At 39.2% G+C, this 15842-nt stretch overlaps 1 protein-coding gene across 3 annotated transcripts in view; it reads right to left on the reverse strand.

Moving 5' to 3' along the window:
* Positions 1-15478, reverse strand: part of OLA1 (Obg like ATPase 1) — a 107556-nt gene extending 92078 nt beyond the window's left edge. Inside the window, exons 1-4 of one of the 3 annotated variants that reach the window (XM_075093482.1) lie at positions 15346-15478; positions 14949-15049; positions 12934-13077; positions 3098-3225 (exon numbers count right to left, since the gene is read on the reverse strand). In XM_075093482.1, coding sequence (XP_074949583.1) covers positions 3098-3225; positions 12934-13077; positions 14949-15049 — 373 coding nt within the window. In that variant the 5' untranslated portion in view covers positions 15346-15478. Of the gene's footprint in view, positions 1-3097; positions 3226-12933; positions 13078-14948; positions 15073-15331 lie in introns of all 3 variants that reach the window. The other 2 variants (XM_075093481.1, XM_075093483.1) reach the window with 2 other exon arrangements.
* Between the last annotated feature and the right edge of the window lie 364 nt (positions 15479-15842).

A 15842-nucleotide genomic window follows, 5' to 3' on the forward strand; every position in this document is an offset into this window, starting at 1 on the left:
AAGGTCTGCACGCCTGAGTATATTGAAGTCTACAGAAAAACCCCACAAGGATCTGCTGTTGACTTTCTGCCTGGCATCCAGAAGTAAGAACAGACCACTTCTCTGAAGGGCTCTGCTTCGCATGCGAGCCATTAACATAGGCAGCAGTAGTGCATACTATAACAGCATAAAAACAGGGGGCAACGGTTTCAGTGCTCAAAGGTGAAAATTTGTTCCAGGTCTCAAAAACTTGGTGAAAACAAATGCTAAATTTCTCATGCTCTGAAAAAGCATGGTCCCCAAATCACTTCCTAGGGCATCTCTTCTTAGGAGCATTTTATCATTCTCATTTTCCCTTCATCTTCAGCAACACCTCCTTTCCACCTTGCTGGCATACAAAGCCTCAACCCCAGTCCACTGCCTATTCTCCTTTAATAGGAACAACCTGTCTGGGTTCCTTTTAAGTCAGCTTCTCCATTACTGCTGAGATGCAGTGCCTACCCACCAGGCTGAAAACTGACAGCCAGTCTCAAGGCACCAGTTCCACAGTCCATGAAGAACTTATACCAAACCCTGGTAAAGGGCAATAAAGAAGCTTCATCCTCTCAGGATCTGGAAAGTTTAGGGATTTACAAAAGCAATTTAGGTAGTTTCTATAACCTGATAGAAACTGTGCGAACTCCAGTTATGACACATAAAAAGGGATTTTTAGATTGGAGATAATTTTAACAGGTGGGTGTATGTAAAAATGTTACAGCATATAAAAATTTTTACATTTTTATAATATAAACTGGCATAGTATGTTGAAGACTTCAGTGAGTTATAGGTTTTAACTAGAGTTTGTGCTGTGTAACCAACAGATTTTTTTTTAGTTTACTAAAGGGCTATTACTAGCTTTTAGTGCCAAATCTTCATTTTTGTAGTACTATGGGGAAAGGAAAGTAGACCTAACATGTACTTTGCAAAGAAAAAAGTAGTTCTACAGCTCTCAGCCACAAAATTTTGCATTAGGTTCATTATTATTATTATGCCTAAGTAATATTTTGAAAGTTTTCTGTTTATTGGGCAGTTCATCGCTAGCTTGCGTTCTTCTAGCTAAAACATATAGCAAGAGCATCGTAAAAGGCAGGGTTAATATTTTAAAAAGAAAAAGGAAAAAGTGCTATTTAAAAAGTGATTCCATTAGCTTTTTTGTTCCCAAAGCAGAAAAACAGCAACAACGATTTCACAATCATTACATTTCAGAATCCTTCAAAGAAACTGAAACATGTAACAAGTAAATGCAAGACTAGAAGAAATAGATGTTGAAAAAAGTAGCCAAATGGTTTAAAACCCCACAAGAGTAGTCTCATTCCTCTTTCAATCCCCCAAAAAAATACAAATGGTGTTAACCCTTATAATAGCTACCCAAAACAAATGCTTAGGATTATTCAACATATAGATTAAAAGCCACCTCCTCCACTGGCTATTGTATCAATCTATTCCCTAACAAGCATTTATGATACAGGTATCAAAACAGAGCAATTATAAAGAGTTTATCACTTGTTCTCAACTGACACCAGACAAAACAGTAATTACAATCCCATGATAACAATGGATTTTGGGAAACTGACCCCCTTTTTTTGTAGAGATACTGAAGCAATGATTCTTGGGTAGTTATAAATATTTAAAATACACCAATGTATACTAATACAGCCTTCACAGATCGAACTAGTTCCTAAAATGATGTAAAAGCTCAAAAGACTTACTTCACACTACCCAATAAGGATCTGGTCTCACCTGTTCAAAATGTCTTCATTTTAAATGTTAACTGCTTAGCTACAATCAATAGCCCATAGCTTTCTATTCTACTGAAAGTATGCATCAAAACAACTTCAGCAAAAAATAGGAGTACTAGACATAAAATACAAATAAGGCCAAGTTTTCAAAGAAGTAATGCTACACACACACACAGTTACAGATGGCCTCCAGGTACTAGACCACCTTAAGAAAGGCTGAAGTTCCCAAAAGCATGTCCTGTTTTTCAACAGTATAAGCCTAAGAATATAATATCTTTCCCCACAAGTTTACCTCACTTGACGAAAAACACAATACCAGCACTCTGCACCAAATCAGTGTCTAGGTATTCTTGATGCATAATAAATCTTATTTGACTGAGGCAGCATACCTACCTCTTCACCAAGCATGCAGACTAGAGAGGCACATCAGTTCACTGCTCTATAAATAAGCTTCAAAAACCAAGCTCATGGGAGCAAGGGTTCTAAGCATCTAAATCAGTACTATAAGGTAGTAATATTCAATGCCTCTGGATTTTGTTTTAGAAACACCCTGCCCACAAAAAAGTTTTTGCTCCAATCACCAAATAAAAAAGGGTGGTTTTCGTTTATTTTGTTCTATTGTTTCATCACTCACTGCATAGTGGTCAAAAGACAGCAACAAAGGTGTCCAGTTTCCTCAAATCTGCACAAATATCAATCTTCTCAGACCAGAAGCCTTTTTCAACACAAGTATATTGCAAACAAGCACTTTCAAGTGCCAAGTTTGTAAGTGCTGCTGATACAACTCTGAAGGTCAGTTCTGTATTGTGGCAATAGGTGAAGAAAGAGATTCAAAGCCCTTGGCCTGAGAAGTGTTCAGAATTCACAGAGATGGGGTGCGGGGAGCATGTACAAGACTCAACATAAGTCACACAGAAATCAGGAAAAGGAAAGAAGTGAGGCTTGCCCTGCAAGGAACAGCATCCCAGAGCCTGCTACTAACTCTGTATTTTAATTTTCTACTTCAATTTCAGCCTTTTATTATCACATTCCATTCCCCCTCCTTTATAAAACTAAACAAAGCAAATGCAATGCCCTACTAGCAATAGAAAACAACAAACCATTACTGCAGACGTCCAAAAACCAAGTTCCTTTTTAAGTCTTCAGCACAATGCAAATGAAGAAAGATGCACCCATTATATAGCAAAGGATGGGGATTTTCTTGGTTGGAAAAACGCAAAACCTGATAACTTTGAATTGAATGGTAAAAGTCAAAATAGTAACAGATTTGTTCCACAGTCTTAAGAGTACAACAATGCTGTCCCTTAAGCCATAGAGAGCATATAAGTAAGTTTACATACGCATCAGATGAAAGATCCCATCACAGGCGTTAATATGAGACAGGAAGGAATTTCCTAAGCCTTGGCCAGTGTGGGCTCCTTTCACAAGGCCAGCAATATCCACCACATTCAGAAAGGCTGGAATTTTGCTGAAATATAAAAGTTAAAAGTTTCATTACTGAAGCATATTAGCAAAAACTTTTGGCACAGAATTAAACTCAGAACATGAAAATTCACATTTCTTTTTTCTAGAAGTCATACCTGACAGTAGCTTTCTTCCTTATTTAAGGTGGAAGGACTACAAGACAAGACTCCCCCCCTCCCATGTAAAACATCAATAATTCTTTGATTTCTCTGTCATTATTCATACAAAATGAAATAAACTAGTTTAAGTGTGGAATCATACCGAAAACTATGCAAATAATCAACCAGGCCTGGAACACTGAGGCATAAAGTCAGTCATCTGTAATGAGCATTTTTCATAGTACTAAAGGGATAAGACACAAAAATGGCCATTGCACTCTGCTATCACACACCTCTAAGGTTACCATTTAGTTCAATAAGTTAAGCACCTTTCTCAAAAGACAAGGACATTTTTTTAATACAGTGGTGATTAAAACTAGCAGTGATCAGGGTAACGCAAACAATTTGAAAGAAAGCAGAAAACAAGTTAAGATAAAGCTGGCATTGTAAAGTAAACAGCTGTGATGTTTTCCACCACTGTTAACAGCAGTGGATTAGCAGACATGTCTACACAATGTTTTATACAGCAACAGAGTAGTCATGAAGTTCAAATTAGCTTACAAAAAATGGAAAAAAGCTTTTAGAGCTATGGAAATTCATATGGCAATTTATAAACTGCAAGCCGTTTGTCCTCTGCAGATTCTCAAGTTGTTTTGAAATGAGCAAATAACTTAGTGGGCATTAATCTTTTCATGTATATTCTAAACAAAATTACTTCTCAAAATCCAGCTGAGTGGGAAAAAAACCACCCTAAAACTTTGTGATAAGGTGCTGACTAAAAGCACTTTCATATGGTCTAGGAAAATAACATCATAAACAGTGACAGAACCACACTGAAATGCTGTAAATTCCTTACTCACAGAAGACCAGAAACCGCACACTATAGTCACCAAGATCTCCAACTTGATGGCTACAAAATAAATAACTGGAACACTACTTAATTTCCAAACACTTCAAATTATCAGCATTACATTTCATTAGCACTATGCTAAGTTTAATACAACAGTTCACTATTTCACTGAGTATGACTGAAAACACCCAAATCCATATCTTTAATGACAACGATAAGAAGGGTGTGACTTACGCTATTTAGTCTGCCTGAGCATACAGTGCTTGTTTGTAAAGCAAGGAAAAGCTTTCTTTCATGACAAGTGTTCTTCAACATGAGATTTAAATCTAAAGATGTACATTCTGTGGTCTACCTTAAGATGTCTTTTCCAGAGACCTACCATTGCAGTGCTGCTCACAGAGAGAAGCAACCACATAGGTGTGAATGAGTGCTAGGGATGACCTAGCCAGTGATCTCCTAGCCAACCCTATACAGAAACCTTCTCTGAACAGCATTACAATTCTGAAGTCTTTATTGCCCACATCCCAAACTGAGCTGTATTTTCATTAGTGTGACAACTTGCTGATAAATATATTTGGTTTTTCAAATGTTGAAATATTTGACTGCTGTAAAATCTGTAACAGCAGAAAACTCCCTAACATCAGAAAACCACCCCTCTCCTCTTATCCTCTTGCCTGGTATGGTGGCTATGGCCCAAACAGAAAAAGCTGTAGTTATGGAAGGAAATCTATGGATCATTGTCTCTGCTCAGAGCAGCAGGCTTAGGTAGAACAAAACAAGTTTCCAACTTCTATTTTTAGTGCAATCCCACTTCCATGTGACTGCAAATAACACAACAGTTTAATATTAGCAGATGAGCTGCCTTACTTGAAATGAGCTCCCTAATTTGGGAAGAAATTATCATTGGAGTCTGTTTTAGTATGCAACATCATTATTTCTGGAAGTATGGTGACCCAAAAGCCAGAGATCTTATCCTGGTTTTGTTTTCTGTCTTCCTCTAACGCTACCCAAGAAAAAATATTTATTTCAAGTAAGCTGATTTCACTGAACAAAATCTTTTTATTTACCAAGGTGAGGTTCAAAGTACCACTAAACCCATGAGGTATAATAAATTAGGAACTTAATGACATGAAACATGTCGTCAATACCTTTGTGATGCACTTAGAAACAAGCATGAATAGAACACAATACCCAGAAGAGTGAGTTTAAAAAAATACACAAGGAAATATTTACAGCATAGCATGAGTTAGTTAAATTCAGGTATACAGTATGTTGACTTTTAGCTTTAAACTTCACTAGGCCCATGAAAAGTGCAGTAGAAAGAACACAAATATAAGTATACTCTGAAGCAACAAAAAAACTTTTTTAAATATCATTTTTGTCCCACAATGGTTTTCTTGGCAAACTACTTTTTTTTCTTAAAACTACCAGTACACAAATCCTTAACACAGTACCAAGAGTAACGCACATTCTGAAGACAGAATCAGTAACTCAATGCATTAACCCAGTAACTCCTTTTGCCTGACAGAACCCTTGAGCTAATACACACCTCAGAAGAAACAGCAGCAATTTCCCAGTCAGAATTGTTATAATTCCTTGCTTTTTGACACATAACTTAAGTCAACAGCAAGGCAGAAAAATGCCACTCTAAAGCACTTCTCCATTGTCATTTTAAACTGTGTTTTAGGAAAAACAAAGGTGGTGGTAGAAATGTTCCCATACTATGCTCCCCTCTCATCATTCTGATCATATTAACTTCCTGGCAAGCCATCAGAAGAGTTCACACTTTCACTACAAAGACACCACATTATAGCAAGACAGACTTTCACATGCAGATGGACCACTCTATCCCCAGAATCAACCTCATTTGCCAGATAATGGAAAGAAAACCCCAGCACATTTATTTCACAATGGACCAACAGAAGCAAGAGACCTTTGAAGACCAGTATCCGGGTTTCCAGGATGTTTTCTCACCTTTACCTTGCATACCACAAAGCTAACCTGCAAAGCAAAATAAAGCCATCCCCATTCTTCGCAACCCGCTTCCTAAGCCTAAATCTCTATTTCATCACAGCAAGATGAATAGAGAGAAGCAGAAAAAGGCACAAACCAGCCACACTTGCCTATGGTCTGAAGGACAAAGAATAAACATTATGAAACTAAACAAACACAAAACACGGCAAAGAATGGGGGGGGAAGTACCATATATCTCGAGTGTGTTTTAGTTCTTTTAAACCTAGAAGACTTAACTGGATCGTTCTTCACTCACCCTACCCCCATCCCCCCAAACAGGTTAATTTCCATTTCTTAAGATTTATTCGTCAGCATTAGCATAATGTCACTGAGCCTCAAATGATCATCAGGAACCGGTGGCATCAGCTGATCATTTGTACAAATCAGTTCAACACCAGTCTACCATAAAGCATGTCACAGGTATGTATAATATGAAACAGATTACCAAATCCAGAAATACCTCTATATTTTAGGCATAGGTACAATCCTTAAGCAAGGATTTTTCACCTCACTTAGAAATACAGCAACAGTGGTTTTGTGTTAGCGTACTACCTTCACTATATGAGCCACAAGACTCACTGGGCCAAAGAAAGTACAGTTTTGTAGCCCAGTGGTTAGGGTACTTATTCAGGAGTAGGAGACTTATTATACATCCATAGGGTTATGGATTTTGCAGGGTAGGAGACCTATTTGTCACCAACTTTATTTCAAACTTCTGTCCAAAACAGTTACTTAAACAAGCAAGAAGTTTCTTTACCTGACCTGTTCGTTCAGTACAGTAGTACTGAAGAGTACAATGCAACCAGTTACCTTTTTTCTTTTAAAATGCACACACATACGGTATCTGCCATTTGTTATGCATACTTTTTCCCAAAAAAAGTTTGAGGGGCAGAAGTATACATTTCTTAAGTTTCCACAAATAATTGTTTAGTTGAGAAACCTTGCACATGGCATAAACCTGAAGCTTTGACTTAGATTGAAACATCATAACCAAAATGCTGTTTCTCTCCCTGGGTTTTTGTTCTTCTAGGCTTCCATAATCTCTGTTCTCCAATAAAAGAAATACCCCAATAATTTCTCTGCAGCATTTACTACAGTTTACTGAAATCTCACATCCCTGGGAAACCACATTACAGCTTCAACTAAGTTGAAAAGGCAGCAATTTTCCAGTAAGCCTGGTTGATAATTCTCCTAACACACTCACTTTTTATTAATTTGTTGAATAGTTCAGGAAATTTGTCTCAACTCAAACTCTACCTCATCCTAAGTCCCACATACCAAAAAGGCCAGATTCTTCAGTATCAGGGTAAAATGTCCAGCTCCCCTTTTCTCTTCGGTAAAGCCAAATGTGCTATTCATCTCCCAGTTCCAGCACAGGCTGTTCTGCCTTTGAAAGCTGTTTATTTGAAATCTGTTAGAAAAGGGGAACTCTTCTTTCTTCCCAAAAATTCCTACAATTTATGTAGGAATCACCCATTAAGAGTTCACAAATGACCTGAAGTAAAAGTACCAACATAGAAGGCAAACACATATATTGCAATGACTTCTTCGAAAGCCATTCAACTCCCAGTCTGTCGTCACCACTATTTTTGGCTCATTTCCAAACAGAAAAGAACAGTTCACAGTCCCTCCCTCGTCCAGGAGACTGTACTCCCTGTTATAGCTTCTGCAGTCAATCTTGCGAGCAGTTTTGACCAATGTAAGCAAAATATTTCACAGGGTAATTGGGTAATTTGAGGAATCTGCTTCTGAAGAGTTAGGTACTGCAGGTGAACCCTGGTCATCTTGAACCTAGTAGCACATGAACCAGAAGTGAGAAATCTGCTAATTAAATTTTATTTACATGAATTATAAAAAGGTAAAAGCTTCAATATGGATAAGACACATACTCAGCGCCCTATGTATATCAAAAGCCTGCATTCTCAAACCATTCAGTAAGTTATTACACCAGCAAAATACAACGCATTACATTTTGCCTTCTCCCACCAGGCAGAAAAGATGGCTCAAGTCACCACTACTTCAGGTATTTCGTTCACTGCTGGCAAATTATTCATTTGCAATGCTAGAACAAGCATCACAGCCAAGTTGATTTACACAGACTCAGAACTAACCGAAGAGCAGGCAAACTCAGTAACACCAAAGGACGAAGCACATTAACAATATATACATGCGAATTTTCAGTTTTCTGTAAAATACGGGATTCTCTTACAGATGCTGATACACCATCAGATATGATATCCCATCATGTTTCACTCTGGAATTACAGGTGGATTTCATTTACATAAATGCTCTTTTTAAACCTAGAGTAAGCCCCACATCATGTCATTCAAAAAGTCCCACTGATCTAGTTTCTAAGGTGCACTTTCCAACAACTGCATAATTTTTACTTCAAAACTTTATCCAGTATCTGAGCGTGCTATCCTACAATAAGTTCAAGAGAACTTTTATTTAATATTACACAGGACTTTCACGACCTAGACCACAGTGGAAGTTACTCAGATTTAGTTCAGTAACCATCACTTGAGCACTAAAGATGTGAATGCGTGAAAATTAGCAGTCTGTAATGCAACAGAACAAACCAAAGCAACTTGCTGACAAAAAGGGTAGAAATCCTAAAGTACAGTGGACAGTGCTAGAGCTGACAAGGGGTAAGTGCACTTTACATATTACCCTCCTGCAAGATGACCAGGATTGCTTTAAAATTTAAGTTTGAAAGGACATCCAAGATAGATTAAAAACAGTCTAAGTTAAGTAGACATGTTTGTGGTTGCAATTAGCATTGTTTTTTGTGAACACATACATGCAAGGCAATGCACCCGCTTACAGGTACAAACAAACAAGGAATCAAATGAATACTGGTAACTTGAGAAAGGATGAACCAAACTACTTACATTTTACTCGTTCCTGCTTAAAGTCTTGTTTGATTTTAACCAGAGGAGGAAGCAGAAACACAGGCTTTAAAATAACTTCTTTTATTGTTTTCATACCAGTTGATTACTATCAGACAATACAGTCCTTCAGTTTTAACTATTTACAGTTAAAACATAGCTTAGGCTTACATTGCTTCTACCTGACTATTTCTTTTAGTTAATCATATAGTTTAAAGTAAAGAAGAAAGAATGCAAATAATTGCAGTGAGGAGATTATCTGGGGCACAAGATAAAAACAAATAGCACTTTCCTCTACCCCCGACTCAAAACCATTTTGAGGCTTGAATCAAATGTCACGACTGTGACACATCTCCTGGTCAGCCCCAGTACACTACAACTGTGGTAGCAGGCAGGACTGTATGGGCTAAGCCTGGTAGGCTTACATACTCAGAGGCTTTCAAGGTATTTGTGAGTTACGACAACTCATTTGTCCAAATGGCGTCAGGTTGACATACTTACACTAAAAAATATTTTAGGATTAGGGTGATTAAGCAGCACCTTAATGAAATTTTGAAAAAAAAATGCACAAGAATAGCTTTATTAAGTTACTAAAATTTCTTTAGTTGTGCTACACACAGATCTTTTCCTGTGTAAGAAACCCATCACTTCAAGACAAAATGTCCTGTTACAATATTAACTGCACTTAACAGATCAACTGTTTCTGGCTTCCAGGAAAGCCCCACTTTTCAACATAGGAGCTATCTGCTGAGATGAAGAACATCTCTTTTCCATTTTAGAATTAGCAGATCTCATCCTCTGCTACCTGCTTAAGAATCACAGATTTGGAATAGGGGGAGGAATACACCTTTCTGCTCTAGTTCCTGCTGAAGTGAATCAGTCCAAAGGAAATATTCTCCTTCCAATTACTAAACTGGAACTAATTCATTCAAGTCTGTCAAGTCTTGCCTGAAAGTACCCATGTTGGGAGAACAGGGGTAGGAGGACAACAAAATAAAAAGCCAACAGTCTTTCCTTTCTGAAAAAACTACATGTTGGCACAATGTAACAACTATGAGTTTACACTGAATATTTTGTAAAATTTAAACAAACAAATAAGTAGCTTCAATACATAAATTAAGTTAGTAACAGAATATAAACTAAGACATTACAATAACAAGCATTCAGGATTATTTTTAATATATTATGGTCTCCTCTTTTTTTAACATCCACAATTTCATCCACACCAGAAAGTGAGTAATAGGTAATATTAAAGCTCAAGGAAATTGGCTTATTTAATTCATTTGGCAGCAGCAGAGGTTCTTGGAACCCACCTTCCATATACAGTCTATACCACTGAACTTATTTACTGTAAACAGTTAGATGTATCAACCACTGCTGCAGAAAGAAAAATAGCACAGGTTTTAAGTTCTGCCAGCATATCCTAATCTATTAAGTACAGATTTACCTTTATGCAAGTCTCTAAATTGTTGCCTACATGATTTCATTTACAAACATTTACATTTCCAATTAAGTAATATCAGTCAGCTTTCAGCATGGGATAGCAAGTAACTGCACACCAGTCCCATCCAACCTGATGTTTTCTCCTTTTGGAGATAGGAACAGATCTTCAAGTAACAAACGGTACCTCAAGAGCCTAACTCTTCCTCCGAGGGCAGAACAGCCACAAACTCATACTAGCAATATTCTCAGCAATAGAATCCGTCCCTCTGTAGCAGGAGCAATCTCAGCCCAGTGTGATAGACAGCAACTGCCAGCCCAGCCCAGTCCCACTCTTCCCTCCCCTTGCTCACAGCAGACATCAAAGCAAGATCGCTTTGGCCTGTCATACATTATCTTATTGAAGACGAAGTCCCCTTTATTTTCTCCACACCTCCCAACAATGACTGCAGTTATGTGATGACTAAGTGTAACATATGGGAAATAAAAACCTGAATGCTTTAGATTTTAAAAGAAAATCTTGAGGCTAGACAAGAGTCTAATTTAAAGAGAACTCACTGTTTATAAAACAGCCTGCATGCACAGATTGATTATGTCTACTAATCCAAACAAGTAGAAAATTAACACAGAATGTATTACATAAAGATGAAGAATAAAATCAAGACTATACAAGAGAAATTAAGGAATTTAAATTACAATTCAGTTGTATATCTTCATGATCACAGCTTTCTTTTCCTTAGTCTCAGACAGACAAGCACAAACAGCCCAAGAAGAGTTACTTCAGTCTACTGTGCTATTGAATTACCACTAAATATCACTGCTTTATTACTGCTACAGTGAAATATTAAAATCATAAGTAGCATAAGTGAATTCAGGAGCTGTAACTACCCATTAATCCCCACATCCATTGATTTTAAGTAACAAATACTTTCCTAAAGTCAAAAAACTGTTCAAATGAAAGCTGATTTACTATATATGTCCAGCTTATTATCCAATTCAGTATATTTAGCGATACAGATTCAGTAAATACACTGTTTTCCTTAATATTTAGGGGCAACATTTTTCCAGAGAGAGAGTTTGCAAGTCAAAGAACATGCATCCAGATATTTACAATCTTAGCTTATCCCTAACTCCCTGTAAGGATAGATGGCCAAAGGCAGGACGAGGGGAGAGGAAATAATCTGTCACTTCAACTTTTAATTTAGAAGTAGCCATTCATAGTTAAGCAAGCAGAAAAAGATTATTGATGTGGCCACAGTAGCAATAACATTACAGTTTAGAATTGTCAACAAAACTTAAAAGCCACACCATTATCTCTGCATGATCAACAGCCAGAAAGTTTTGTCTCAAATTCAGCAGAGTTTTGGTTTATGATCCATAGATTAACAAGTACACTTAATACTCATTTGAGCAGGAAAAACAAGGTAGCGCATTGTAACAATCCACCTAAACAGTTCCATATTAACACATTTTTCAGTGTTTTAAAATTGCACAGTCATTACAGGCAGAAGCAACTTGTTTGGACCTGAAAATTAACAAATGGATTTTTGATCTTTTTTAATTGTGGGCATGATCTGGCACTAAAACTGAGGCCCAGACATCAAACAAAATCACTGACATGCATGCTGAGCTGCCCTGTGACTTACATAAACTCACTTTATTCAAGATACCTCTGCAAGGAACTGCAAGCTGAAATTAACAAGTCAAGCATCTATTTAAGTTTCTGTTTTCTGAAAACACCTTAAGTTTTGCTGTTCAAGCAAAAATCCAGTTCCCGCACTGAACATATAAAGCAGATTATGGAACCAGTCCATAGCAAAAACCATTGATGTGACAAAATCAATACACTCCTAGAAAAAGGCAACAATTAGAAAAGACATATTGTAGGAATATCCCTGAATATACCAGGTAACAAGTAGCAGAGCCTATAAAAAGGAGGGAGTCAGGGGAAAAAAAGCTGCCCATAAGCTTACTGTCAAAGGACTGAAGACAGAGGTATGTTGATAGATATTTGTTTGGCTACCTACAGCATATACAATATTCTGAACAATGCAAAATACAGGGTAGAAATTTTACAAATGAGCAACCTCATGACACTTTATGTATGTCCACCACTATTCGCTTCCCAAAACTCTTCAGAAGATCTTCCAAGTCACCTGGGAGCCACTACCTTGAACAACAAGCACCAAACAGTGTTGAGCCAGGACTAGCAGCTCCTAGATTTCTCATTCCCATACCACAGAGGTCATGTTGGTGGGGGACGGTATAATCCAGGTACATATATAATTTCACATTCTAAAACAGATGTCAGTAAAAACTTATTTAAAGACACTATAGCTGCATTAAACTTCTATGAAAACTTTGGGTTCAGTAATACTATTTCAGCTGCTTAACTGAAGAAAAACATTAAAAATCTGAGTTACCTTGGAGGTTTGTGATACTGGCATAGGAAGTCAAATCTGTCATCTGGCACAGGTACTCGACTCTCATTTGGATCAATAGTACAGAAAGGAAAGTTTTCTGCTGCTGCTTGACTCTTTGTTAAAACATTGAAAAATGTTGATTTCCTATAAACAAAACACACACATTCTTAAAGAAGTTCAAATTAGAAGCATTTGAAAGGGCTGGATAGAAACACATCGTATTCCAACCCAAAAGCAACGCTGAACTTGCCCTTTACTTCAATAACAGTGACCATTGCTCTGATTTGAGTACAAGATACTGTCAAATACACATATGAAATGTCCCATTGAAACCCAATGATGTTTACCTCTCTTCCCTGCCCTTGAAAACTCCTCTAAGTGACTATATCACACGTGTCAGTTAGCAAAGAAATTTTAAGTCAAAAGCAGAGCACAGCTCTAGTGGCCACTACTCGTCTTCGTCATGCACAAAGTGAGGAACCAATAAGGATGCTTGAAACTAATTCTGAGTGAACTAGTGTTGCCAAGACTCACCAGTTCTTTCCACAAATATATTGTTTCTTCAGATTTATTTATGTATTAACACAATTTCAGTATCTAAGCAATAAAAGTCAACAATCAAAAGAGAAAAACGGGATAAAAAGCAAACCACCTCAGTTAATCATTTACAAGTAATCTTTTGTACATATGAAGATACAGTTCTACCTTACCAACCAATTTTCATCCTTATTAAATATCAATGGAAAAAATCTGCAAATGGTATCAGGAAGAAAAAAAAAAAAAGAACTTTTCACTTAAACCAAGTAGCAGATTTTGTTAGCTGGCATTTACTAAACCAAAAGAGAGCAATTCTTGAGTTACTGTGAAGTTCTTAAGTCCTGAATATTCTACCATAGATATTCTGGGGGTGGGGTGTTTTGGTTTTTTGGTTTTTTTTTTTTTTTTTTTTAGTTTCACATAATTTCCCAGCCACTGGAAAAAAAAATCTAAAAGCTGCCTTGCATACACCAACATGTACAAAAGTCAGTCACAATTTTCTTTGGAAGTTACATCATAACATAACTGCAAACGCTATTTTTCCCTATTGACATGTTATACAAAGTTACTGCTAAATATTTTGTTTCTGGCATGCAACTTACCTACATACTGAAAAATAAAATAAATTATAAGGGACAAAAAAAGCAGTACTTCTGGCTCTGAAACATGCTCAAAGACTTCTCCTCTAATATTTTAAAGATTGAAAGTTTGTGAATGCTGAGAACTTCTTTCAGGAAATATGATACACAAATTAACACCAAGAGTTTCACACAGATATTCTCCAGGTACTCCATCATCCTTTCTAAGCACCTTAAGTATTGCCCCCTTGAGAAGCCATAACAACTACAGATGAGAAGTGTGACAGAGAACAACGATGCACCTTCCATCATCTCTCCTAAACTATAACTTAAACGACTTTTTTCATTACAGACTCTGAAGAAGTTTCAAGAATGGAAATCCTCTTCCCTGCTAATGGCACTTATGGTATCATTAACCCCTTCCTGTACACATCATACTCTCCAAAAAAATTAAATATAAAGGAATTTGTATGCACGTGCATGCGTGCATATGTGTCTGCGTAAAGACGTGTACATACACACAACAGTGGAAGTAAGGAAATGCAAAAGGCGTAGTATTTTATAAAGCTCAGCAATTGCTAAGACTTCTCCCCTTTTAATTCTTCACTATCATCTTGTCCAGGCTTGTACATACCAGCCTCACGCTGCCCGAGTGTTTTACAGCGCTCCACCTATAAGCGGTTCAAGCTAAAGACAAACCTATCACAGAGCAAAAAGCTTGTACCCTCAGCTCGCATACGCCTCCGTAGGCGCCCATCTTCACCCAGAAACCGCGCCAGGTCACTCCACCTGGCGCAGAAGCAAACTGAGCAGAGCGGGGAGCGCCGGCCTGCCGGGCGGCCCCGGCCCGCTCCTCCCGCCGCCGGTCCCAGCCCCCGCCCCGCGACCCCGGCCACCTACCCGACGTTCGGCAGCCCGACGATCCCGATCTTCAGGGACGTCCCGAACCTCCCGATGATCGGGTGTGACTTAACCCCGTCGCCTCCCTTTTTCGGGGGCATCTGAAACCACAGAGCAGGGCACGCTGAATGCCCCGCACAGCCCCGGGCCCCGCCGCGCTCCCGCAACCCGCCTCCCCCGGCAAGGCGGAGCGCGGCGCCGAGCGGGGCCTCCGCCTCGGAGAGGCCGGGGAGGAACGTCCGCCCCCGCCCCGCGCTGCCGGCCGGAGGCGCGGCGGCTCCCAGGCCCCGGCGCTCCCCCACAGCGCTCCCCCGCCTCCCCAGCCCGGCGGAGCGGCGCGGGGCCTGGGGAAGAGGAGGGAGGGCGGTCGGGCTCGGTTCGGCTCGGCTCACCTCACCTCGGCTCGGCTCGGCTCGGCTCGGCTCGGCTCGGCTCATCCGGCGGAGCCGGGCTGCGCGGCCCCCGCTGAGAGGAAGAGGCGCGAGCGGCCCCTCGCACGCGGACACGCCGGCGGAACAGGCGGGGCTAAGGCCGCCCATTGGTCGACAATGGCGCGAGGGGAAAGGTCGCCCGGGGAGGGGCGGTGCCGCCTTCCGCGCCTCGCCAGCCCCGCCCCCCACCCCCCCTTCACCCCACCCCAACCCGTCCCGGGGCATCCGTGGTCTTAACGCGAGGTCTGGTGCTAGCGGCACCGAAGATCGTCGCTAAAAAAAGTGAATATTATGCAGGCACACGACAGTCCCATGGAACTGCATTTACTTAATAAATTACAATGCGTATAAAACAGCAGGCCATTTACCAGCAGAAGCACATATATTAATTTTAAAAAGAGGATATGCACATAGAGGAAGGACAACTGTGCCACAAGATACCCACAAATCCTATAATTTAATA

The sequence above is a fragment of the Phalacrocorax aristotelis genome, chromosome 5, assembly GCF_949628215.1.
Source record: "Phalacrocorax aristotelis chromosome 5, bGulAri2.1, whole genome shotgun sequence".
NCBI lineage: Eukaryota > Metazoa > Chordata > Aves > Suliformes > Phalacrocoracidae > Phalacrocorax > Phalacrocorax aristotelis.